The sequence below is a fragment of the Oncorhynchus masou genome, chromosome 29, assembly GCF_036934945.1.
Source record: "Oncorhynchus masou masou isolate Uvic2021 chromosome 29, UVic_Omas_1.1, whole genome shotgun sequence".
In the NCBI taxonomy this organism is placed as follows: Eukaryota; Metazoa; Chordata; class Actinopteri; order Salmoniformes; family Salmonidae; genus Oncorhynchus; species Oncorhynchus masou.
In genome coordinates, this window is record NC_088240.1 from 59,915,244 (window position 1) to 59,939,502 (window position 24,259).

General features: G+C 42.1%; 2 protein-coding genes across 5 annotated transcripts; both read right to left on the reverse strand.

Moving 5' to 3' along the window:
* Positions 1 to 165: 165 nt before the first annotated feature.
* Positions 166 to 4,703, reverse strand: si:dkeyp-97a10.2 (uncharacterized). Of its 3 annotated transcripts, none has more exons than XM_064945468.1 (6): positions 4,293 to 4,703; positions 3,932 to 4,033; positions 2,708 to 3,067; positions 1,860 to 2,099; positions 1,096 to 1,192; positions 166 to 664 (listed from the first exon to the last, which is right to left on the reverse strand). In XM_064945468.1, exons 2-6 carry the CDS (start codon positions 3,984 to 3,986, stop codon positions 580 to 582), a joined length of 837 nt encoding a protein of 278 aa, XP_064801540.1. In that variant the 5' UTR covers positions 3,987 to 4,033; positions 4,293 to 4,703; the 3' UTR covers positions 166 to 579. The 3 variants fall into 3 exon arrangements, with proteins under 3 accessions (XP_064801540.1, XP_064801539.1, XP_064801541.1); XM_064945467.1 differs by having other exon boundaries at positions 3,932 to 3,991; positions 4,293 to 4,702; XM_064945469.1 differs by having other exon boundaries at positions 166 to 643; positions 3,932 to 3,991; positions 4,293 to 4,697.
* Positions 4,704 to 10,946: 6,243 nt separating this feature from the next.
* LOC135520132 (uncharacterized) lies at positions 10,947 to 17,157 on the reverse strand. 2 transcript variants are annotated; one of them, XM_064945470.1, is made up of 6 exons: positions 16,659 to 17,157; positions 12,722 to 12,805; positions 12,290 to 12,619; positions 11,804 to 12,031; positions 11,599 to 11,725; positions 10,947 to 11,486 (listed from the first exon to the last, which is right to left on the reverse strand). In XM_064945470.1, exons 2-6 carry the CDS (start codon positions 12,771 to 12,773, stop codon positions 11,453 to 11,455), a joined length of 771 nt encoding a protein of 256 aa, XP_064801542.1. In that variant the 5' UTR covers positions 12,774 to 12,805; positions 16,659 to 17,157; the 3' UTR covers positions 10,947 to 11,452. The 2 variants fall into 2 exon arrangements, with proteins under 2 accessions (XP_064801542.1, XP_064801543.1); XM_064945471.1 differs by lacking the exon at positions 16,659 to 17,157 and adding an exon at positions 16,526 to 16,636.
* Positions 17,158 to 24,259: the final 7,102 nt, after the last annotated feature.

Here is a 24,259-nt window from a genome sequence, read left to right on the forward strand (position 1 = left end):
ACTGATGAGGTGGATACACACATGAACTCACACACGCACACTTTTATTCATGGCCACAAATCATTTTGAAATTCACTATGTATAGAGCGGTTGTACTTTGACTCCCATTCCCTGACTGAATTGTGGATTTACAATAGCGATCAATTTAACCAAAGCTTCACACAGTTTAAAATGTGCTTTTTATTACAAAGAATACACAGCTAAATATACAAAATGTTTATAATATACAAAAGTTACAAAATACGGAATTGTTTTTCATTTAAAACTAATTATTTTAGAGCATTATATAAAAAAAGTAGTGTGTAGTTCAGTACAATGCGAGGCGGTGTAAAAATGATAGCTACTACAAAAACAGGCAACACATCGTGCAAAAGTTGCTCTTTCCAGTTTTAGAACTCGTCAGTTGGCCAACAAGCAGTTCACTCTCCACATTGTTCCAATGCACTGAAAGGTCATGCTGCTCACAGGGAAGGAAGCTCCTCCCAAAGTGTTTTGTACACTTACTGTCCTTTTATGAGTCCATCTTTGAGTTGGGGAGTGTAGCGAAATACCTTGGGTACTGGTATCAATGGTTCACCATTACAAGTTGTCCTCAAAATGATCCTGAAGCCTCTCGCCTCTGTTACTGTATCGCCTGTGTCTCCTAAACAGAAACCAACAAACTCTAATATGGGTAAATACAACAACACACTGTACATTTTTTACATTTTAGTCATTTAGAAGACACTCTTATCCAGAGTGACTTACAGGACCAACTAGGGTTAAGTGCTTTGCTCAAGGGCACCTCTGCATATTTTGCACCTAGTCGGCTCGGGGATTTGATCCAGCGACCTTTTGGCTATGGCCCAACGCTCTTAATCGCTAGGCTACCTGCTACCCTATATTGTACTGACAATGTCAATCGTGCAATGCCTTGATGTGATATTGTAACTTCCCATTTTGAGGTGCCCATCCATTCTCTTTTCCCATTCTGCAGTCTGTCAGCGACCTCCGTTTCCTTGCTATGTATGGCTTTATCTTACAGTATGTACCGTAGCTCAAAATGAAATGTGTATCTGTGCCGCGTGACTAGGGTGTCAGTGTGTGTTACCGTACCTCCACAGTAGAAAAGCGAGCGCTGCTCCACAGACCAGCAAGATGATGAGAGAGACCACCGCCACCGTGGTCCTCTTGCCCTCTCTCTCACACGGCTCTGACGGACCAGACAGGACAAGGTCACAACAAAACAATATGGGGACGAGTTATGGTGTCCATAGGACAGCCTCGGAGTCTCTCGGACTTGGCTCTCGAAATATGGACACTGTACATACAGTAATAACACGAACGCTACATAGGGCATACCACTCACACACACACCGAGGCTGTACATTCAATGGATATGAATGGTGTGGGCACTAGCTTGGCCATCGACTGTTTCTGCATTCAGCAATGCCTTTGAGGAAAAGTTACCTACCTACCTGTTCTGTCTGTCAAGGAGATATGAGATGTCTTACCCATGCTTTGCAGTGCTATTACATAGAACATTGGTCACCAACCCTGGTCCTGGAGAACTACAGTCTGCAGGGTTTTCTTACAACGTAGCACAACCATATCTGATTCAGCCTTGAGCTACGCTAGTCTGCAACACTGTAGCTCTGCATAACCAGGGTGGGTGACCACTGGCATAGAGACTAACAGACAGATGGCTGATTCACATCATAGGGCCAACATGATTATTTCTAGCACGGTTCCATCAAAAACAGTATGGTGGATGCGTAGCCAGGCCGTGCCAGTGCAGCTTGGCTTGGCTAGGTTTGTTCCTGGAGTGTAAATCAGGCATGAGAGACAGATGGGGTTGCTTAGTGCGTGGGGTTCCATACCTGCTGTGTAGGTGGCAGAGCTGTGGCCCAGCTTGTTGCTCACCATGCAGGTGAAGTGACCACAGATGGGGGCGGAGGAGACGACGAGGGTCTTTCCATCAGGCGAAACGTGTCCCACAGCATCGGTTATGGCTGCCCGCTCGTGGAGCCAGCTGAATTTAAGGTCTGTCCCCCAGGTCTCCACACAGAACAGGGAGGAGTGGGACACGTTCACTCTCACTGAGGGGTGGTGCACAGCCTCTGAGAGGAAAGACAAGAGACAGCGAAAAGAGAATGAGACCAGGTGTGAGAAAGGGGAGTCTTGGAAGTTGGAACTGAAAATTGAGGAGGAGAAAGAGAGTGACAGAGGGTGATTGCGTCGTGAAGTAACAGGGCGAGTTGAGCGTGTTGTCTACTGAGGCTTGGTGGTGGTGACTTGAGAAGTATGAGGCTGTGAGGAGAAAACAGATCAGAAACTTAGAAAGAAGACATTTGACAGAGACAAATATAGAGCTTGGGACTATTGAAGAGGGATTGTGCGAGACAGTCATTGGACTGATAACCTGAAATATTACCGACTCAAAGTTGAGTGTTGGACTGCAGTGAAGCATATATTTATGTTATAAAGACAAAGAAAGCACTTAGGCAGAACTGACCCAACAGTCCTCTATAAGAACATAACTCCAGAGGACAGGAAGGAATATCTAGGAATGTATTCCAAACGGCAAAGTAATCAGAACGTCTGTGTTGTCACACAACAACACGTCATTATAGTGACATTTTAAGTAATACGTCAGCATAGGTGACATGGAACAACGGTTAAATGTCACTTTTGATATATTCTACTTAGACCATGTTGACCGTCGTACCGTACTCCTTGACGGTACACTGTCCAGAGGTCTTGACGCCAGCCTGGTCAGTGACGGTCACGATGTACACCCCGCTGTCTGCCACGCCAAAGCCCTCCAGCTTCAGTATCGACCCCTGCTCCTCCAAACTCAGACGCCCGTCCAAGCGTTTTTCTTGACCGGGGAACGTAATCAACGTCACCTTCCCAGGATTCCCTGGGGTCTTTGCGTTCTCTGGCTGCCGCTCCCAGGTTATCATGGAGATCTTTTCTTTGGGATCGCGGTCGATCTGGACCTGGAGAACTAGACGTCCGGCTGGGAGAACATTGACCGGCTGCGGGGTCTGGAAGTGGACCGACACGCACTGGTACCCACAAGACACTGGGGACAGAAACATGATCATGCGTTGTTATTGTATTGCCTGTGGTGATTGGATATCAATACCGTACCAACGTTCGATGGAGCCTGATGGAGAGAGAAATTTGAGGAAGGGCTCATTGTAATGGCAGGAGTGGAGCGAATGGCCATTTCAATGAGACGGTCCTCCGATTGGAAAATGACACCAGCCTCCACTGCTAACCACTGATACGGTTGGTTTCTATGTTGTTCATGACTTAGCTCATGATTTCTTACATTTATATTTAGTATGAAGTGAAGAGGACTTTCATCAGGTAGTCAAACATTGACTGAGAGCACATGACAGTTCTGTCTGACGTGATGTTCGTTGAGCTTTGTCGTTACATGACTAACCCTCTGTGGAATCCTCCATCTAACACAAAGGGAAGTTTACATCTCTTACAGGGAACGACATATACTCAGAAGACTCAGATTGAAACACGCCCTATTGTCTCAATCACCTTAGATGACCAGAGTTGCACACTCCTTGACTCGGTCTAGACATATACAATGGTACTGTATTCCTTGGCTTTGAACTCAAACTGTTTTCTTTCAGAAGTGCGACGCAAGCAACTACAACATAGGTTGAGTGTGCCCTGAAGACAGTATATCACACGCAAACTGAAAAACCGGAAGAATCCATTTTCATGTAACCTCGACACCCAGAACCGAATGTTAAGGCTGCCACGTGGAACTACTGATAATGTATCAGTTCAATACTAATATGGCAAATACAACGTACACAAATGGCCAAATGGAGCAGTCAAATACACGCCGCCTGGTTGCACCAGTACACTTAGATACAGCCGTGTGACATTTTTATGGATCATGTTGCACAGAATAACTTACACAAGAGCAGAGGTAGCAGAGAGAGGCTCCAGGAGAGACATTGTTGCAGCCTCATGGCACCTGAGAGGGAGAGAGAGAATAACAGACAGACAGAGTCTGAGACTGAGAAAGGGAGCGAGAGAAAGAGAGAGAGGAATAACAGACTGAGAGGACATTTCTCTTGGATGGTTCCCGTGACCTCTCTGATAAGAGACCGATAGAGACCCAGTTTCCAAAGAAGAGGTCATTGTTTCACTTCCTAAGTCTGACTCCTAAGTCTGACTCCTAAGTCTGACTTAGAAGCTTGCCTTAAGTAACCGGTCTATATTTAGGCACAGACAATGACTGGATCAAAGTCAGCAGCTGTTTGAAATTCACTTACCTTCCCAACTGTACAATGGATTATGAGTCAGAGATTATGGAAGTGGCAGGAGTGCATTCATTCAAAAGGAAGCCCTCTTTTCAGGGGTAGGGCACAGCACGCCCAAAAAATCTTTACGCAAATAGAACAGAAAAATGTCAACCATCAAAAACAACCCAAAGAAAGAGGCTGGAGTGAACTAAAAGTTTCTCTGATAGATTGCAGTCTGGTGCAGGACTTTGTACTTGCAGCCCTTCCCTGTGTGAGTTCCAGCCAGTTAGGTACTTCGACGTCACCTTGTTTTCAAGCTGTGCAATTTCCTCTTTCCCTTTCCTGTACAATACATGCCACCACTCAGCTGTGTTTAAACAAGTGGATTCTATTGTATTCTGTTGTAAAATTATCACATTGATTATCACTCCTCCCCCTCCATCTATTTGTGTCCAAGCACCCTCTCAAATGCCAATGCAACAAATCATATTGTCCGGACACATACTTTGACACCAAGTTTTGAACACAATAAGCAAATAGAAAAGTAAATTCAATTAGAATAGCATTCTCTCAAGGGAAAGTTAACCATGTTGGAATGCTTTGTTCAAAAATGTGCTTTGTAGTTTTGTGGTGTTTTTTCATTATTATTCAAGTTCTTTTTTCTTTTACATTTCCTGTTGAAAAACAACATACCACGTATGAATACAGTAATGTACACACACTTCAGGGTAAAAAAAAAACTTGATGGAGTAGGCTATTCAAGGAGTTGGTTTGATGGTGCCCTCTGATGTCACCGGCCTTCCCCCTTGCTTGCAGAAACAATAGAGAACAATGGAGAAAGGCCCACCCCCCACTTGTGTCATGTCATGAGTGTACCTGGACCACCTAGTGCCTTTTGTTAAGTAAATCAGGTGCAAAGGTGACTGGAGTGCAACTTTAATTTGGTAAAAAAAATCTTATCAACATTTGCAACAACAATTAACAATACGATAGAGTATTTTCAATTCACGTCCTCTGTGAATGACCATCCATAAATTAAATCAGGGGCGCAACATGCCCCCCTCCCCCCCGCCCCCACACACAAACACATTCTGAAATTGCATTTGTATTCCCCCCAGTTTTATCATTGGAATGTGATACAAAATGAGGCAACAGTGTGCTTTATGACCATGCAGACGCCTCCGAGCGGTTGGGTAGGCTGTTTGGATCTTTTATCCGACTGGATAAAAATTTAAAAAATGTCCCCCCCACTTCTAAAATCAAAGTTGCGCCTCTGAATGATATTATGAATAGAAGAAGTTCTAAAACAAGCCAGTGGATGGTGCTATTTCATGAAATAGTTGGTGCTATGCTTTCCCTCCCTCATCCAGACTGCTGTGTTTCTAAACTCAGCAAAAAAAAGAAACATCCCTTTTTCAGGACCCTGTCTTTCAAAGATAATTAGTAAAAATCTAAATAACTTCACAGATCTTCATTGTAAAGGGTTTAAACACTGTTTCCAATGCTTGTTCAATGAACCATAAACAATTAATGAACATACACTTGCGGAATGGTCGTTAAGACACTAACAGCTTACAGACAGTAGACAATTAAGGTCACATTTAAGAAAACGTAGGACACTAAAGAGGCAATTCTACTGACTCTGAAAAATACCAAAAGGAAGATGCCCAGGGTCCCTGCTCATCTGAATGAACGTGCCTTAAGCATGCTGCAAGGAGGCATGAGGACTGCAGATGTGGCCAAGGGCAATACATTTAATGTCCGTACTGTGAGACGCCAAAGACAGGATGGACAGCTGATCATCCTCGCGGTGGCAGAGCACGTGTAACAACACCTGCACAAGATCGGTACATCTGAACATCACACCTGCGGGACAGGTACAGGATGGCAACAACAACTGCCTGAGTTACACCAGGAACGCACAATCCCTTCATCAGTGCTCAGACTGTCCACAAAAGGCTGAGAGAGGCTGGACTGAGGGCTTGTGGGCCTGTTGTAAGGCAGATCCTCACCAAACATCACCGGCAACAACGTCGCTTATGGGCAGAAACCCACCATCGCTGGACCAGACAGGACTGGCAAAAAGTCCTTTTCACTAACGAGTCGTGGTTTTGTCTCACCAGGAGTGATGGTCGGATTCGCGTTTATCATCGAAGGAATGAGCGTTTCACTGAGGCCTGTACCCTGGAGCGGGATTGCTTTGGAGGTGTAGGGTCCGTTATGGTCTGGAGCGGTGTGTCACAGCATCATCGGACTGAGCTTGTTATCATTGCAGGCAATCTCAACGCTGTGCGTTACAGGGAAGACCTCCTCCTCCCTCATGTGGTACCCTTCCTGCAGGCTCATCCTGACAGGATATTGATCTCATCCCGTCAGTAGAGGATGCCTGGTTATTTTTTTAAATGCCTTCCTAACCTTCTTAAATAAGCATGCCCCATTCAAGAAATTTAGAACCAGGAACAGATATAGCCCTTGGTTCTCCCCAGACCTGACACCCCTTAACCAACACAAAAACATCCTATGGCGTTCTGCATTAGCATCGAACAGCCCCCGTGATATGCAGCTTTTCAGGGAAGCTAAAAACCATTATACACAGGCAGTTAGAAAAGCTAGCTTTTTCAAGCAGAAATATGCTTCTTGCAACACTAACTCAAAAACATTCTGGGACATTGTAAAGTCCATGGAGAATAGGAACACCTCCTCCCAGCTGCCCACTGCACTGAAGATGGGAAAACACTGTCACCACTGATAAATCCACTATAATTGACCATTTCAATAAGCATTTTTCTACGGCTGGCCATGCTTTCCACCTGGCTACCCCTACTCCGGTCAACAGCACTGCACCCCACACAGCAACTCGTCCAAGCCTTCCCCATTTCTTCTTCTCCCAAATCCAGTCAGCTGATGTTCTGAAAGAGCTGCAAAATCCGGACCCCTACAAATCAGCTGGGCTAGACAATCTGGACCCTTTCTTTCTAAAAAATTATCTGCCGAAATTGTTGCCACCCCTATTACTAGCCTGTTCAACCTCTCTTTCGTGTCATCTGAGATTCCCAAAGATTGGAAAGCAGCTGCGGTCATCCACCTCTTCAAAAGGGGGGACACTCTTGACCCAAATTGCTACAGACCTATATCTATCCTACCCTGCCTTTCTAAGGTCTTCGAAAGCCAAGTCAACAAACAGATTACCGACCATTTCGAATCTCACCATACCCTCTCTGCTATGCAATCTGGTTTCAGAGCTGGTCATGGGTGCACCTCAGCCACACTCTAGGTCCTAAATGATATCTTAACCGCCACCGATAAGAAACATTACTGTGCAGCCGTATTCATTGATCTGGCCAAGGCTTTCGACTCTGTCAATCACCACATCCTCATCGGCAGACTCGACAGCCTTGGTTTCTGATTGCCTCGCCTGGTTCACCAACTACTTCTCTGATAGAGTTCAGTGTGTCAAATCGGAGGGTCTGTTGTCCGAACCTCTTGCAGTCTCTATGGGGGTGCCACAGGGTTCAATTCTTGGACCGGCTCTTTTCTCAGTATACATCAATGATGCTCTTGCTGCTGGTGAGTCTCTGATCCACCTCTACGCAGATGACACCATTCTGTATACTTCTGGCCCTTCTTTGGACACTGTGTTATTGTGTTCACGCTACAGGTTCCCCAAGGGGTACCACCCCCCCCCCCGCTCAACTCAAACCATGGCGCACAGAATGCAAAAATATTCTTAGAAATATTTAACCTCCACACATTAACAAGTCCAATAGCTCAAATGAAAGATGAACAAGGTGTTTATCTACCCAGCGAGTCAGATTTCTAAAATGTTTTACGGCGAAAACATAGCACATATATATGTCAAACCACCACAAAGACACAGACGATATGTAGCCATTTTGTCAAACAAAAGATGCAATCACAAACGCAGGATTAAAAGAAAAATAATTCACTAACCTTTTGAAAATCTTCATCAGATGACAGTAATAGGACATGTTACACAGTACATTTGTTTTTTTCAATAATATGCAATTTCTATCCATAAATCTTCGTTTACATTGACGCCATGTTCAGAAAATGCTAAAAAATGTCCGGAGAAATTATAGATAGCTCCTCCAGATAACGCCAGATAACAGCAATACACATCATAAACTTTGACTAAACATACATGTTCTACATATAGTTAGAAAGATACACTGCTTCTTAATGCAATCGCTTTGTCACATTTATTTTTAACATTACAGAAATCGTTCACTATTCAATAATCTGAGACGGCGCTCAGACATAAGCAATATTTCTCCGCTATGTTGGAGTCAACAGAAACACAAAATTACAACATAAATATTCCCTTACCTTTGATGGTCTTCGATCAGAATGTAGCGGAAGGAGTCATACTTACACAATACATCGTTTGGTTTCAAGTTGTGTCTTTGTATTAGCATATGCTAACAGCTTCAGCTGAAATGCATCCAAAATGACTTCTGGTCCCGAACAGTTGCGCATCAAAACTTCAAAATTACATATTATATGTTGACTAAACTGGTCAAACTAAGTGCAGAATCAAGCTTTAGGATGTTATTAACATACAAATCAATTCTCAATTCAAACGGACAATCTAACTTCTCATGCAAGTTGGAACAAAGGGAGCTCTGTGCTAAACGCGTGCCTGAAAGTGCATGTATTTTCTCGCGACACTCGCTATTTTGCCTGCCAAAGGGTCAAAGCTCGCGGGATTTGCACAATTAAACACTCTACTGATAGAGGACATCTCGCGGAAGACATAGAAACTGTTCCCAGATCCATAGCTGGTTGGGAAGGGTGGGGGCGATGACATCAAAGTTGGCCCAACTTTCTGGATGAGAAAACTAGTTTGGGAGATTGGCTACCCTGTGAGTTCTGCTATATATACAGACATAATTCAAACGGTTTTAGAAGCTTTAGAGTGTTTTCTATTCAATATTATATGCATATATTAGCAATTTTGGACAGATTTCTTTTCAGTTTACTATGGGCACGCAATTCATCCAAAGGGAGCAGTATTGTCCGAGCCTTAAGGTTAGGTTTTAACAACCCTCCAGGCAAGCTTCAATGCCATACAACTCTCCTTCTGTGGCCTCCAATTGCTCTTAAATACAAGTAAAACTAAATGCATGCTCTTCAACCGATCACTGCCTGCACCTGCCCAACATCACTACTCTGGACGGCTCTGACTTAGAATACGTGGACTGGTTAGACTGTAAACTCTCCTTCCAAATATCTCCAATCCAAAGTTAAATCTAGAATTGGCTTCCTATTTCGCAACAAAGCATCCTTCACTCATGCTGCCAAATATACCCTTGTAAAACTGACCATCCTACCAATCCTCGACTTCGGCGATGTCATTTACAAAATAGCCTCCAATACCCTACTCAACAAATTGGATGCAGTCTAATTTAGTTAGACTAGTTTTGTCACCAAAGCCCCATATACTACCCACCATTGCGACCTGTACGCTCTTGTTGGCTGGCCCTCACTTCATACTCGTCGCCAAACCCACTGGCTCCATGTCATCTACAAGACCCTGCCAGGTAAAGTCCCCCTTATCTCAGCTCGCTGGTCACCATAGCATCACCCACCTGTAGCACGCGCTCCAGCAGGTATATCTCTCTGGTCACCCCCAAAACCAATTCTTTCTTTGGCCGCCTCTCCTTCCAGTTCTCTGCTGCCAATGACTGGAACGAACTACAAAAATCTCTGAAACTGGAAACACTTATCTCCCTCACTAGCTTTAAGCACCAGCTGTCAGAGCAGCTCACAGATTACTGCACCTGTACATAGCCAACCTATAATTTAGCCCAAACAACTACCTCTTTCCCTACTGTATTTATTTAATTTAATTTTGCTCCTTTGCACCCCATTATTTTTATTTCTACTTTGCACATTCTTCCACTGCAAATCTACCATTCCAGTGTTTTACTTGCTATATTGTATTTACTTTGCCACCATGGCCTTTTTTTGCCTTTACCTCCCTTCTCACCTCATTTGCTCACATCGTATATAGACTTGTTTCTACTGTATTATTGACTGTATGTTTGTTTTACTCCATGTGTAACTCTGTGTCGTTCTATGTGTCGAACTGCTTTGCTTTATCTTGGCCAGGTCGCAATTGTAAATGAGAACTTGTTCTCAACTTGCCTACCTGGTTAGATAAAGGTTAAATAAAAAATAAATAAAAAACATGACCAGCATGACAATGCCACCAGCCATACTGCTCGTTCTGTGCGGGATTTCCTGCAAGACAGGAATGTCAGTGTTCTGCCATGGCCAGCGAAGAGCCCGGATCTCAATCCCATTGAGTACGTCTGGGACCTGTTGGATCGGAGGGTGAGGGCTAGGGCCATTCGCCCCATAAATGTCTGGGAACTTACAGGTGCCTTGGTGGAAGAGTGGGGTAACATCTCACAGCAAGAACGGGCAAATCTGGTGCAGTCCATGAGGGGGAGATGCACTGCAGTACTCAATGCAGCTGGTGGCCACACCAGATACTGACTGTTACTTTTGATTTTGACCCCCCCTTTGTTCAGGGACACATTATTCAACTTCTGTTAGTCACATGTCTGTGGAACTTGTTCAGTTTATGTCTCAGTTGTTGAATATTGTTATGTTCATACAAATACTTACACATGTTAAGTTTACTTAAAATAAACGCAGTTGACAGCGAGAGGAGGTTTATTTTCTTGCTGAGTTTGTAGTAAAGTGTGCATTTTTCCATTTGCTTTATATCATACATGGGCATTACAAAAGTAGGTTTAGGTTTAATTTTTTAATTTTAATGTGATGGCATACAGTACTTAACAAAAAGATACCAAGATATAGTAAGTCAAAATATACGTGTAGACACTGCATCAAATACCACAAATCAGCATACAAATACACCAATAAAAAGCATTTCACTATACCCACAATAACATCTGCTAAACATGTGACAAATACAATTTAATTTGATAAAAAGGCATATCAATATCTTTTATTGATGCGGAATAGGGCCACCGCTCTTAATAGGAATGATCATTGGTGTCTGGTAGAGTGACTTGCTGCAATAGAATATTACCATACCATCTCCGCAGGTGTGCTTCTGTGGCAAAGACTTGTGTGATCGTTCAGTGTGTAACAAAATGTCATAAGACTGATAATGCAACATGAGGGACCTCCTAATGTCATATAATCCCATTCGTCTGCTGTCTGCATCCCCTGTTAATAACACACAGCAATGTGAAAAGTGTACGCGTACCAAACAGAATACCAGTAGTTTATTCATGTATTACTGTAAAAGACAAGCCGGGGAGATGTTGTGTAATCTTACCAGGAGAGACATCCACATTTCTTTAGAATCAATATGATGATGATGATGATGATGATGACGATGGTGGCCAATATTACAACACACCAAGTCTCACAGGATTGATTACTTTGGGATGGTGTAGGAGAATCTAGGCCACAGCAAAGAAGCATGAAAGACTGAAAAAAACTCAAAATAGTCATAATAAATGATCATAATGCATGTATACCAGTGATGTAGTGTGTAACACTAGTCCCCAGGCTGCTGTTGACCACACATGTGTAGTTGTGGCCCTTCATTCCAGACATGTATAGGTTCCTGCCATCTGCAGAGAGATTGGCTGTCTGATTGGAGACCTCTACCCCATCCACCAACCAGGAAACCACTGGGCTGTCCCACTGTGCCCTGTCATTGGCCACCTCACACTGGAGGGACAGAGACGCCACAGGAGCAGCAACTAGGCGAGAGGGAGGGAGAGAAAAAGTTAGGCAGAACAAATGGTCCAAATCTAGTTATATTGGTTATTGCGTCCTTACGTAGTTCTGCACATAAGGGTAGCCTCGGTACCGAGGCTTCACTCACATTGTTCGGAAGGTGAGGTGAAAGCCTGTGATGGAGGTAATGTCAAGGTAATGGGACTTTATTAGATTGCACAGTATATGACCCAAACTAAATCTAGGTAGTGACCAGAATTATTGGTGTAACTGTTTCTCACCATTCTCTCTAACAAGTATCTTTGCTGATTCCTCGTTCCCCATCTGGTTAGTCACAGTGATGATGTAGACTCCATAGTTAGATGAATTTATATTATCCACCCTAAGTAAGGCCCCCTTCTGGTCTATTGGATTGCCAGGTTCATCTTGGTGATTGGCCAGCCTGACCTGTCCCTGACCATTCTCATTCTTGTAGTCCCAAATCACCATGATGATTTTCTCTGTTGGTGTAATCTGGAACTGGGTCTGCAGGACCAGGTCTCTCCCCAGAGCCACATAAAGTAGATCCTTGTTCTGGAAATGCACTGACAGGCACTGGTGGAGGTGCGGCACTGAGGAAAGATAGACAAGGAATTACTGTCTTATGTACACATTACTGTACCATAAAGTTATTTTTTGCACTGCAATATCTTACTGACAAAAACAAAACTCACAGAGGGCCAGGATCAGACAAATACGCCAGACCAGGATATGCCATGTTTCCATCACATCTGCAGAGCCATTTAGATTTTACAATGCTGAGGAGAAAGAGTGTGTAACAGCATTTAAACTTGCACTCTATCACTCACATTGTCAGGGGCAGAGCCATATCCCTCTAATGTATTTGAGGAGATTTGATGGCAAAATGCTATTGATTTAATTTGTAAAAATCAAACAACAAAAAACAACTACAGTATATTATTGTTAGCTATACACTTATGGGTTTGGATTTATAAGCTTTAACTATTCTTAATCATTAGTTATATTATTAAGCATTAGTTAGAATAGAGACATGAGGGGTGCCATAATTAAGCTTGGGAGGGGTTAAATACAGGGAAAACGGTCACATGTGGGGAGGAACCATTTATTGCCCATGTCACTTAGCTTTCTGCCTAGCGGTAAACATACAATGTTTTGCTATAAGGCGGAAACTCCACCCAAAGTGGGGTATGTATACAACCACAGGAGGAAATGAGTTTTTGTCGATTCAGCTGTTCGATCCTCTGGGATTAATAAACCTGGTTTAAATTTCAGTGTCCGTCCAGTTCTTATTCTAATAATTAGGACCTAATAATACATAAAATGTGTTTCAATGGGCTTGACATCATTTTTTCCCTTAAAGATGGTTCTTTGGCGACCAATATATAAAACAATACTACGCATCTAGAGCAGTTTTTGACATAGGCCGCACTTTCCATTTACAGTGCCTTCGCAAAGTATTCAGACCCCTTGACTTTTTACCAATTGTTATGTTACAGCCTTATTCTAAAATGTATTAAATTGTCCCCCCCCCCCCATCAATCTACACACAATACCCCATATTGACAAGGCAAAAACTGTTTTTTAGATATCTTTGCAAATTTATAAAAAACGGATATATAAAATGTACATAAGTATTCAGACCCTTTACTCAGTACTTTGTTGAAGCACCTTTGGCAGTGATTACAGCCTCAAATCGTCTTGTGTATGATGATACAACTATTTGGGGAGTTTCTCCCATTCTTCTCTGCAGATCATCTCAATATCTATCAGGTTGGATGGGGACCTTTGCGGCACAGCTATTTTCAGGTCTCTCCAGAGATTTCGATCGTGTACAAGTCCAGGCCCTGGCTGGGCCACTCAAGGACATTCAGGGACTTGTCCCGAAGCCACTCCTGCATTGTCTTGGCTGTGTGCTTAGGGCTGTTGTCCTGTTGGAAGGTGAACCTTCACCCCAGTCTGAGAACCTGCTCCAGAGCACTCAGGAGTTCATTAAAGATGTCTCTGTACTTTGCTCCGTTCATCTTTCCCTCAATACTGACAAGTCTCCTAGTCACTGAAAAACATCCCCACAGCATGAGTCTGCCATCACCATGCTTCACCTTAGGGATGATGCCAGATTTCCTCAGGACGTGACACTTTGGCATTCAGGCCAAATAGTTTGTCTTGGTTTAATCAGACCAGAGAATCTTGTTTCTGTGCCTTTTGGCAAACTCCAAGTGCCTTTTACTAAGGAGTGGCTTCTATTTGGCCACTCTACCATAAAGGCCTGATTGGTGGAATGGTGCAGAGATGGTTGTCCTTCTGGAAGGTTCTCCCATCTCCACAGAGGAACTCTAGCGCTATATCAGACTATCGGGTTCATGGTCACCTCCCTGACCAAGGTCCTTCTCCCCTAATTGCTCAATTTGGTCAGGTGGCCAGCTTTAGGAAGAGTCTTGGTGGTTCCAAACGTTTTCCATTTAAGAATGATGGAGGCCACTGTGTTCTTGGGGACCTTCAATGCTGCAGAAATGTTTTGGTACCCTTCTTTAGATCTGTGCCTCGACACAACTCATTTTTTTCTCTGACATGCACGGTCAACTATGGGACCTTCATATAGACAGGTGTGTGCCTTTCCAAAGAATGTCCAATCAATTGAATTGACCACAGGTGGACTCCAATCAAGTTGTAGAAACATCTCAAGGATGATCAATGGAAACAGGATGTACCTGAGCTCAATTTCAAGTCTCATAGCAACTGGTTTGAATACTTGAATACAAACATATCTAAAAACGTGTTTTTGTTTTGTCATTATGGGGTATTGTGTGTACATTGCTGAGGATTTTCTTCTGTATTTAATCCATTTTAGAATAAGGCTGTAATCAGGGTTGGGGAGTAGTTGATTCCATGTGCAAAAAACATTACCTGCAAAAATATTGTAATCAGACTACCGATACTTTTGAAAAGCTAGATGATTACTTTTACATTTAGAAAGGATGTTTGCGCAAAAAAAATCTTTGACACGTTTCCGTTTTCGCAATGATATTCAAATCAGCATTGAAAAATGGTGCAAGTTTAAGTTTGTTCCACCTGAGTGAGCCTGATCAGACCAATATGATGCTACATCAAATGTGTTTGATGGACCGTGGGAAATGAGCAGGAATAGGCGCTTGTAGGCTATCGTCCAAGCTATGTCTTCCAATGGTGTGACTGCTGTCGGCATCCAAAGGTTATCCAATTTGAATAAACGCTTGGAAGTAAAGTTGACAGTGGTGGTGTAGTCTACGACGATACGGATATCACCGATTATTGATATCTACATAGCGCATTGATGGGCATCACACTGCTGCTCTCTCACTTAGCTATTTGCGCCTTGTGGTTGTTGTGGGTGGCTGTTCACAAATCTAAATGTGTATTTGAACCCAATAATGGTTGAATTCAAGAAGTTTAAACGGCCTATCAATCCTTGTTTTTGAAACCAGTGGACAGCCATTGAAAAATGCGCTCTTACAACAGCTGCATAGTGCGGATCCCAGCCTATGGAATAAAAGTGGGGCTTTTATTGCTCAGTCTAATTCATGCTGATTAAAAACAAAAATATCCATAGGCCTAATAGACAGATGCTCAAACTTGCACACTTTTGATATACTTAAAGGGACAATCTGTAGTTGCTACATCCATTCTTGGATTTATAAATTATACATACAGTAGCCTTCAGAAGTCAGGACACACCTACTCATTCAAAGGTATTTCTTTATTTTTACTTGATTCGACAATGTAGAATAATTGTGAAGACATCAACACTATGACATAACAAATAAGGTATAATGTAGTAACCAAAAAAGTGTTAAACAAATCAAAATATATTTTAGATTTTAGATTCTTCAAAGTAGCCACCCTTTGCATTGATGACAGTTTTGCACACTCTTGGCAAAGCATGCAATTCCATGAGCACAGCATTTATTTTTCATCTCGAATCAAAGAGCCCAATCAGTCCTCCATGACAACAAAATCATAAACGACAGAGTAGGGCTGGCTAATAAGTCCTTACATTTGGGGTCATGCTCAGGGAAAACAATTTGGCTAGTCTATACCATATTTACAAGTCCTATTCTTGAAGATCAAGGGGTATAACATTTATTGGAATGACTGGAATTCTGATAGACTTTGGTTCTTAATGTAAAGATATAATTTAATGGTATTATTATACTGTATGTAGTAGAAAGTGATGGGTTAGTAGAAGCCTACATACCCAACCCATAAAGTAAAATGTAGCATCCATATATGGCCAGCTATATAAACTTTAACATTGATTTATCCTGCAATAGATGTTGTTCAATTGGTGACATACATTTTTGTCTTCTTCTAATGTCTCTTAAGGGCAAAGTAATCTAAAAGTAACGGAATGTAATCAGATTACGTTGCTGAGTTTGGGTAATGCAAAAGTTACGTTACTGATTACAATTCTGGGCAGGTAACTTGTAACTGTAACAGATTTTATTTAGAAAGTAACTTACCCAACCCTGTCTGGAATGTAACAAAATGTGGAAAAAGTCAAAGGTTCTGAAAACTTTCCGAAGGCATTGTAGATGAGAAAAAATAGGTTGGAAAGCAAAAGGAGAAAGAGCAAAGGAGGAGTATTCTACTCACAAGAGAATGTATCCACAGCAGTAGCTGCTCTTCCGTCTCTTAACTCTCTTGACTCTGCGCCGTTTAGTTTACCGAAGGTTTGAATCGCCATCAAAATATGCAAACCTTTCATGAAACATTTGAATCCTCTCTGTACGGTTCTGTACTACTGTACAATGAGACACGGAGTCTATTTCTGTGGCGGCTTCCTATATTACGTAATACTGTATCCTTTTCCTGTTAATGGCTTCCGTTCATTATTTTGTACCTGATATTATCAGACATTCTAAACATGGCCAAATTCCAGTGCCCAGTTGGCTAGTCAAACCTTGAGCTCACGGTTACTGTTGATTGTAACACTTGCCTGGGTGCCAGTGATTCCATTGTAGCACACCTTTCAACTTGTTGTCATGCCAAACATGACAACTAAAACAGAAGCAGCGGCATCCAGGTTATTCAGTAATACAAAAGATATTTCCTGGTTGAAGGACAAACTCAATGCATACCGGCACTTAAAATAGATACTGTATGTAAGTGTTGAACCAGTTCTTCCCTTTTCACAATCCAGTATGGCAGGAGCTAGGGGAGTAACTCCTACTGTAACTCCTACTCCTGACTGAATATTCATGCATTTTAATTCATCTTTGTATGGATACTGTGCCAGGCACACAAATGTCCTTCAAAAAGGAAACCATTCCAGACTTCTGCTAGAACCCTACATTGGATGAAACAGTATTTTCAAGACACTCGCTGTTTTCAATTATCATTCCTACATTAATTGCCAGTATTGTAAGGTACTTAAGTAAAAATACTTGAAAGTATTACTTGAGTAGGTTTTTGGGGTATCTGTACTTTATTTAAAACAATTTTTTGACAATGTTGACTTTTTACTTCACTACATTCCTAAGGAACTTAAGTATATTTAAAACCAAATACCTTTTAGACTTTTACTCAAGTAGTATTCTACTGGTTGACCTTTACTTGAGTTATTTTCTATTGTGGAATCATTACTCAAGGATGACGATAGGGTACTTTTTGTTGTTGTTGCAGGAAAGATATTGAAATTCATACATATCAGTCAACATCAATGCTGAATAAAGAGTAGAGACCCAAGTCACATTCATAACAACAGCATCCCTTCAAATACATAGAGATCCACTCTCAAACAATTATCTATATTGTCAAAGATGTTCAGACACCTAAGTAAGGAGCCACGTTACCCTCGGGCCTACTGAGCCCATGTCCATGCGCGCAGACAAGCAGACACACATCCACCCGCCTAGACACATGTCCATCCCCGTGCACGCATATCCAAATGCATCCATAAGACACTGACAAATAAATGGTAGGGTCCAAGACGTGACACCGGCTATAAACAATAAACTTTAGGAACACCTTAATATGGATCCCCCCTCTAACCTTTGCCCTCAGAACAGCCATAATTCGTTCGGGCATGGACTAGAAGGTGTCGAAAGGGGTCCAAAGGATTGCTGGCCTATATTGAATCCAATGCTTCCCTTAGTTGTGTCACGTCGGCTGGATGTCCTTTGGGTGGTGGACCATTTTTGATACACACGGGAAAAACTCTCTTCAAGTGCTGGTGTCATCTGTTGTGTCGTAGCCCTGGAGAATGAAAACCAGAACATTTCTTTGGAATATCAGTCAAGCAAATACTGTATGTATTGCACCTGGATAGATGATCAGATGAAGGTGGTAATTGCTTTAGGGTTTGAAATAACTATTAACACTACCACTCGTTTGTTATTTTCATTATTAATTTCATTAAACATCACCAACACCATACCACAGGATGGTAAGACATTTTGAATAAATTCCCTATTGTATGTGCATGTAGAGAATATTGCCACAAAGCGAGAGGGGTCAATACTGATATTCACTGTTATAGTCCACAGCAACAGCAGGGGCATGGATCCACTTTGTTACCACTCAAACAGAGGAAGACAATTAACATATAATAGAACCTGACAATTTATTCTGCTATTTTCCGGAATTGACATGTTCTCTTGACTTCATCAGTTACCCATACGGATTACATGCACACAATGTGAACTAATTCTGGATAATCAAAGGAAATGTACGCTACCTTTTTCTTTGAAGAAAGGACATCTTCTTGCTCTTCACAGTTGTCTCTGGTTTGGCTGTGGGGAGGCTGTGGGGACGCTAGGTTTGGCGACAGCCTGAAACCTGGAATCACTGGATTGCTCGCTCTGGTTGGGATCATGAGGAGAAAGGAGGTTCAGAAAGGATTTAAGAGATTTGATTTGGATCTTTTTTAATCCTCACTTGGACTAATCTTCCAAGAGTCCTTAAACATTAAAATACAATTTATAATACGAACACATTTTCACATATAACACACTGATACAAACAGACATAATACAGTAAAATTTTGACCAGATAAATAACAGTCTAAAAATATATATTTATTTGTCATCTACCATAGTCCGGCACAACTTTCCTATGAATTACATTTAAATGGTTTTAAAGTACTGTTTAAATGTATATATTGAAAGGTTTCTGGTTTGCTCAGTTAAATTATTCATTTCTTTATTGCTCTAAATCGAAATTGGTGTTTAAAACAAGTTTGTACCAGCGAACCCACTCCCCGATATGCTCCAAATCTCCTTGTAAAGCTTGCTGCACCTGTTGAACCGATTGTCTTGCTGTATAAATTGTAGTATCATCTGCAAATATAGTAGCTTGAGTTTCAGATAAGGTATAAGGAAGGTCATTGGTATATATTAAATAAAGAAGTGGCCCAAGGCAGCTGCCCTGCAGTATTCCACAGTTTAACACATGAGGGGAAGAAAATGAACCATTGATATAGGTGGACTGTTTCCTGTCAGTTAGATATGACTGTACCCAATTCAATGCTACCTCCTTAAAACCATAATGCATCAATTTTGTCAAAATTATTTCATGATCCACTAAATCAAATGCTGCACTAAAATCTAAAAATAGTACACCAACAAACCTGCCATTATCCATAGCATTGAACCACTGGTCAGTCATGTTAACCAATGCAGTGGTAATGGAAAGGTTTTTGTGATAAGCATGCTGATTGGCTGTAATCAGATCATTCTTTTCCATGTACTCCCATATTTGTATACTCACAATACCCTCCAATGTCTTACTGAGTGAAGGGAGTAGACTAATTGGTTGACTTGGCAGGAGTAATGGTTTCTTTGCTGTCTTTCGGAATAGGACACAGTTTAGCCTTTTCCAGTGACCAATTGAATATGTATTTTACTGGAGCTGCATTCTGGGGAGCACCATAGCAAAGTAAAAAAATGTCCATGTAGATTTACCATTGGGTAATGACATCAATAGGTTTAACACCTCCTCCACTGACACCATTTGTAGACTAAAAGAGCAGGTATTGTTGCTCATAATATGACTAACAATCCATTGGACAGTAGCTTGTTTGGAAGAATGTGTGTTTACATTATTGCTCAGTAAATACATTTTCTTTGTAAAGAAAATCTGCAAAATGATTGGCAATATCAGCTGGTTTTCTTATTGTTCTCCCGCCAACCTCCACACTAGATGGGCATGATGAGATAAATGTACCAAGTAGGCCCTTAACTGTACTCCATACCTCTTAAATAAGAATCATTTTTACAATCAATCATTGATTGTTGTAAAATATTTTTTTCCCCCTACGATTCAATTTAACTGCATAATTACGTAATGTTCTATAATTCTGTTCATCAATTTCTAGTTCTGATTTGGCTGCTAAGACTTTTGCCATATTTCTTTGAGAAAAGCCTCACCCAGTTCATCATCAATTCATGGAGACGGACAAGCCCCAACTGTACTCTTTCTTACTGGGGCATGATGGTCCATTACCTCAGTGAGCAAATCAATAAAACATTCTGTAGTGTGATTTAAATCATCCTCTAGATAAATCAGCTCCCAGGGTACAGCAGCCAAATCATTTTGAAATAGCTCATGATTAAATGTTTAAAAATTTATCTTGACCACAATCCTTGGGGGTTTCTTTGGAACCTCGGTGTTCATGGTTTTGGACACAATATTATGGTCTGTCCAGCCCACTGGTATTGATCTGGCTTTTAAGCATTGCAATGGTATATTACAGAAGATCAGATCAATGCATGTGTCTGAACGATGACCCAACCTAGTTGATGATCTAGTAGTATCATTAACCATTTGTTTCAAACCACAGTTCTCGGCATATCTCATCAATTTAGTTCTATTCGAATTATTATGATCCTCCCAATTTATATTAAAATCACCCAAGATAAATGCATCTCTGTTGCTATCGGTGGCCTGGTCAAACCCAGTGCATAAGCCATCCAGATAGGACACCGTAGAGCTAGGAGGTCTATACACACATCCTACCAATATGGGTGCCTGGTGAGGCAGATGTACCTGAGCCCATAGTGCCTCTATTTGACATACATTAAGGCCATACCTTCTCTTAAAAGGTATATGATTCTGAATGTACAGAGCTACACCCCCACCATTCCTGTTCCTGTCCTTCTCAGTAGACAATATCCTTGAATGTTCATTTGCCCATCATTTACAGATGCATCTAAATGTGTTTCGGTCAAAGCCAAAATATGAATATTATTTATGTTGACCACGTTAAAAACCTCATGTATTTTGTTAAGAAGGCTACATACATTAACCTGAGCTATATGCAGCCCTTTCCTTATCAAGTGGAGATCAATAGAGCATGCATTCATTATAGTGGAGATCAGTAGAGCATGCATTCATTATAGTGGAGATCAGTAGAGCATGCATTCATTATAGTGGAGATCAATAGAGCATGCATTCATTATAGTGGAGATCAATAGAGCATGCATTCATTATAGTGGAGATCAATAGAGCATGCATTCATTATAGTGGAGATCAATAGAGCATGCATTCATTATAGTGGAGATCAATAGAGCATGTATTCATTATAGTGGAGATCAATAGAGCATGCGTTCATTATAGTTGAAGTTGTACACTACAACACAAACATTACATTAAAATAGCCAGGGAGTTACTCTAGAGTCCTGATACAGTTGCCAGTTTATGTAAAGTCTCTCCATCACCATGGAGACTCGTTGATTCAGGCTACGCTTTTCCTTCATGATGGGATACATTTTTTTCTCCTTTCATTGATCTCGGTGGGGAAGTGATCATTCATTCCAAAATCACTGTTTCTGAGTTCTCTGGCCCTGCTCTTCGTCATTTCCTTTTGCTTAAATTTGTCAAAACATGCAATAATAGCTCTTGGCCTATTCCCAGAGGCCTTACCCATGCTATGGACTCTGGAGAAAGTGACATTACGCGCAACATCAGTGGGCAGTTTCAGTTGAGTTGACATAAAGTCTCGGACAGTGTCCTCACAGCCTCTACTGTTGTCATTCTCCGGTATCCCTGAACATATTAAATTGTCCCACATTGATCGACACCGTACATCAAGCAAGGTTTCATGAAGTTGTTTGTTCTCCCTTTGCACCACCTCCACCTTGCTATGAATAGAGTCTACAGCACCTTTCAGCGCCATGTTCTCTTTCCTTAGATCATCAATCTGACGTTGGCTGAATTCTAGACTGGCACATAATGCATTGATGTCCTCTCGTAACATATCCAAGATATCACGTTTGGCAAGCCTTTCATTGATGGATTTTAACAAGTCAACATCCATATCAGTAAACCTCTCCCCACTCCCCACTCTTACTAAGGGATGGTTAGGTTCCATCGTTGATACCGCTTGGTTTTGGTTTGTTTGGTTGATTTTGGGTTTGTTGGTTGTCCTTAACAAGGCTTGAATCCTCTGAAACCAGCGACATGTTTCTTTGAGTTCGTATGTATCTCTCGTCAATGAATCGCTCAAGCTCTTCAATGGATTCTGAATCATCCAGCGTGTTTGCAGGCAGGAAAACCCCCAAAAAGAACAAAACAACGTTAACTTAGCTAGCTTCTAGTCAGACTGCTCTGTGAAGGCATAGACTATCTCTCTGCCTGTGGCTCCCTCTGGAGCTCACCTATCTGCCTTCTGCTCAGGAGAGCAGAATCAGACCTAGATCTATAGGCTACTGAAGACACTGAGGTGCTGTCCTGCAGAAGGAAGCTGCAGATCTGCTCCACCAGGTGGTCTATGAATGGCTGGTGGATGCCTGTGGAGAGAAGGGCCTGAAGCTTTCACTCAGCTGAAGCTGCATCCTCCCATGCTGCCAACATACTGCCCTGGTGACCTTATCTAACACCTCTGACTGGGAGACAAGGCTGGTTGTGCCACTTCTAGCTCATTTCTACAGTGCTTTAATGACCCGACGGGTTCTGTCCGTGAGGGAGGGTGTTTCCCCTTAGATGTGGGTCAAATCAGTGATACTTGCAAATGAGGAGGTGCTCTGGATAGCTTTCAGCTCCTGCTCTCTCTACTCATTGTGCTGTCAAAACATCCCAACACTAGCTTTCTCTGGCTTAACTGTGAGGCTAGTAATGGGGATGTTGGCTGGTCGTATGGGATTATGGGCATGGTGGAAGAGGTGCAACTCAGGATAGATTTATCCTGGTCTTCAACACTCTCTGAGCCCACTGTGTGATCAGACACACATCTTGTCTCATTCAGATGTAACACAGGGGAGTTGTTCAGTGGTGCTGTGATGTATATCTCAACAGAGGCATCACGGTTGAACACCGTTCCAACGCTGCAGAACATGGAACCCAAACCACTGTTTGTGAGCAGGGAATGATCTGAATCCCTGACTTAGTCTGAGACCAATAGTGTCAATGGGAAAGATGAACTTGTCCACCTTGACACTCACATTGTTATAAAAGCTAGCAGCAGCAGAGCGGAACCAACCCTTGGGGAACTTGGGGCTGGTCTGGAGGACAATGAGTTTTAGGAAGGAACAAGACGGGTCTCTGAGATCACAGCCTCAATCTGGTCAGCACTGACGAGTTTGGGGAGAGATTTCTTAAGTCTTTGCAGGTAATGGATAAACATTCAAATAAGTCCGACTCCTCTCCATGTTGAACGGACAGTGCAGCTGACAGAGTATGACTGGTCACTAATAAATAAATTTGACTCTGTAGATGAACTAATGAGCATCTCGGTTACTGCACTCACAGCCTTAGCCTGAAACTTACAGTGATGCGACATAATAGGGACACTCCAAGAGGACCCAGTTCTAGCACTAATAGTGATATCATCAGAGTCCATCACCGATCTCACAGAGTACAAAGAAGGTATACCAGAGGAAGATCAATCCTCCATGTGGGACAACAGATTGTTCACAAATATACTGCTGGTTTCAGAGTTTATTGCTCCCAAAGTAGACTCGGTTGCATTCTCTGTTAAGAATGAGAAGACCAGAATGCTAATAACCTCGTGTCTAGGTGGAGTTGGTATGTGTCCTCTGCATTGGTAGACAGGGAATGAGAACTGCAGAGTTCCTCACAAAGGGCCAATGCCCTTAATTGGGTCTCTGAAAGTTTCTCATTCTCCCTGAATAGAAGTATATCATTCAAAGAAACCATGGCAATGTCGACATGGTTTAAGTTATCCTGAAGCTCGTCAGGTGTGGCTGGGGCCTCTCGAATTGGAAAAGTCCAAATCCAAATCTTTATCCACAGTCTTA

Excerpts from the sequence above, each read along its gene's own strand:
- si:dkeyp-97a10.2 (XM_064945468.1), bottom strand. The coding sequence starts at position 3,986 with ATGAGGCTGCAACAATGTCTCTCCTGGAGCCTCTCTCTGCTACCTCTG. Across the intron at positions 3,068-3,931 it reads TCTGCTACCTCTGCTCTTGT|TGTCTTGTGGGTACCAGTGC; the intron begins GTAAGTTATTCT and ends TTCTGTCCCCAG. Across the intron at positions 2,100-2,707 it reads GTGTACCGTCAAGGAGTACG|AGGCTGTGCACCACCCCTCA; the intron begins GTACGACGGTCA and ends CTTTCCTCTCAG.
- LOC135520132 (XM_064945470.1), bottom strand. The coding sequence starts at position 12,773 with ATGGAAACATGGCATATCCTGGTCTGGCGTATTTGTCTGATCCTGGCC. Across the intron at positions 12,032-12,289 it reads GATACTTGTTAGAGAGAATG|TTGCTGCTCCTGTGGCGTCT; the intron begins GTGAGAAACAGT and ends CCTCTCGCCTAG. Across the intron at positions 11,487-11,598 it reads AAATGTGGATGTCTCTCCTG|GGGATGCAGACAGCAGACGA; the intron begins GTAAGATTACAC and ends TGTTATTAACAG.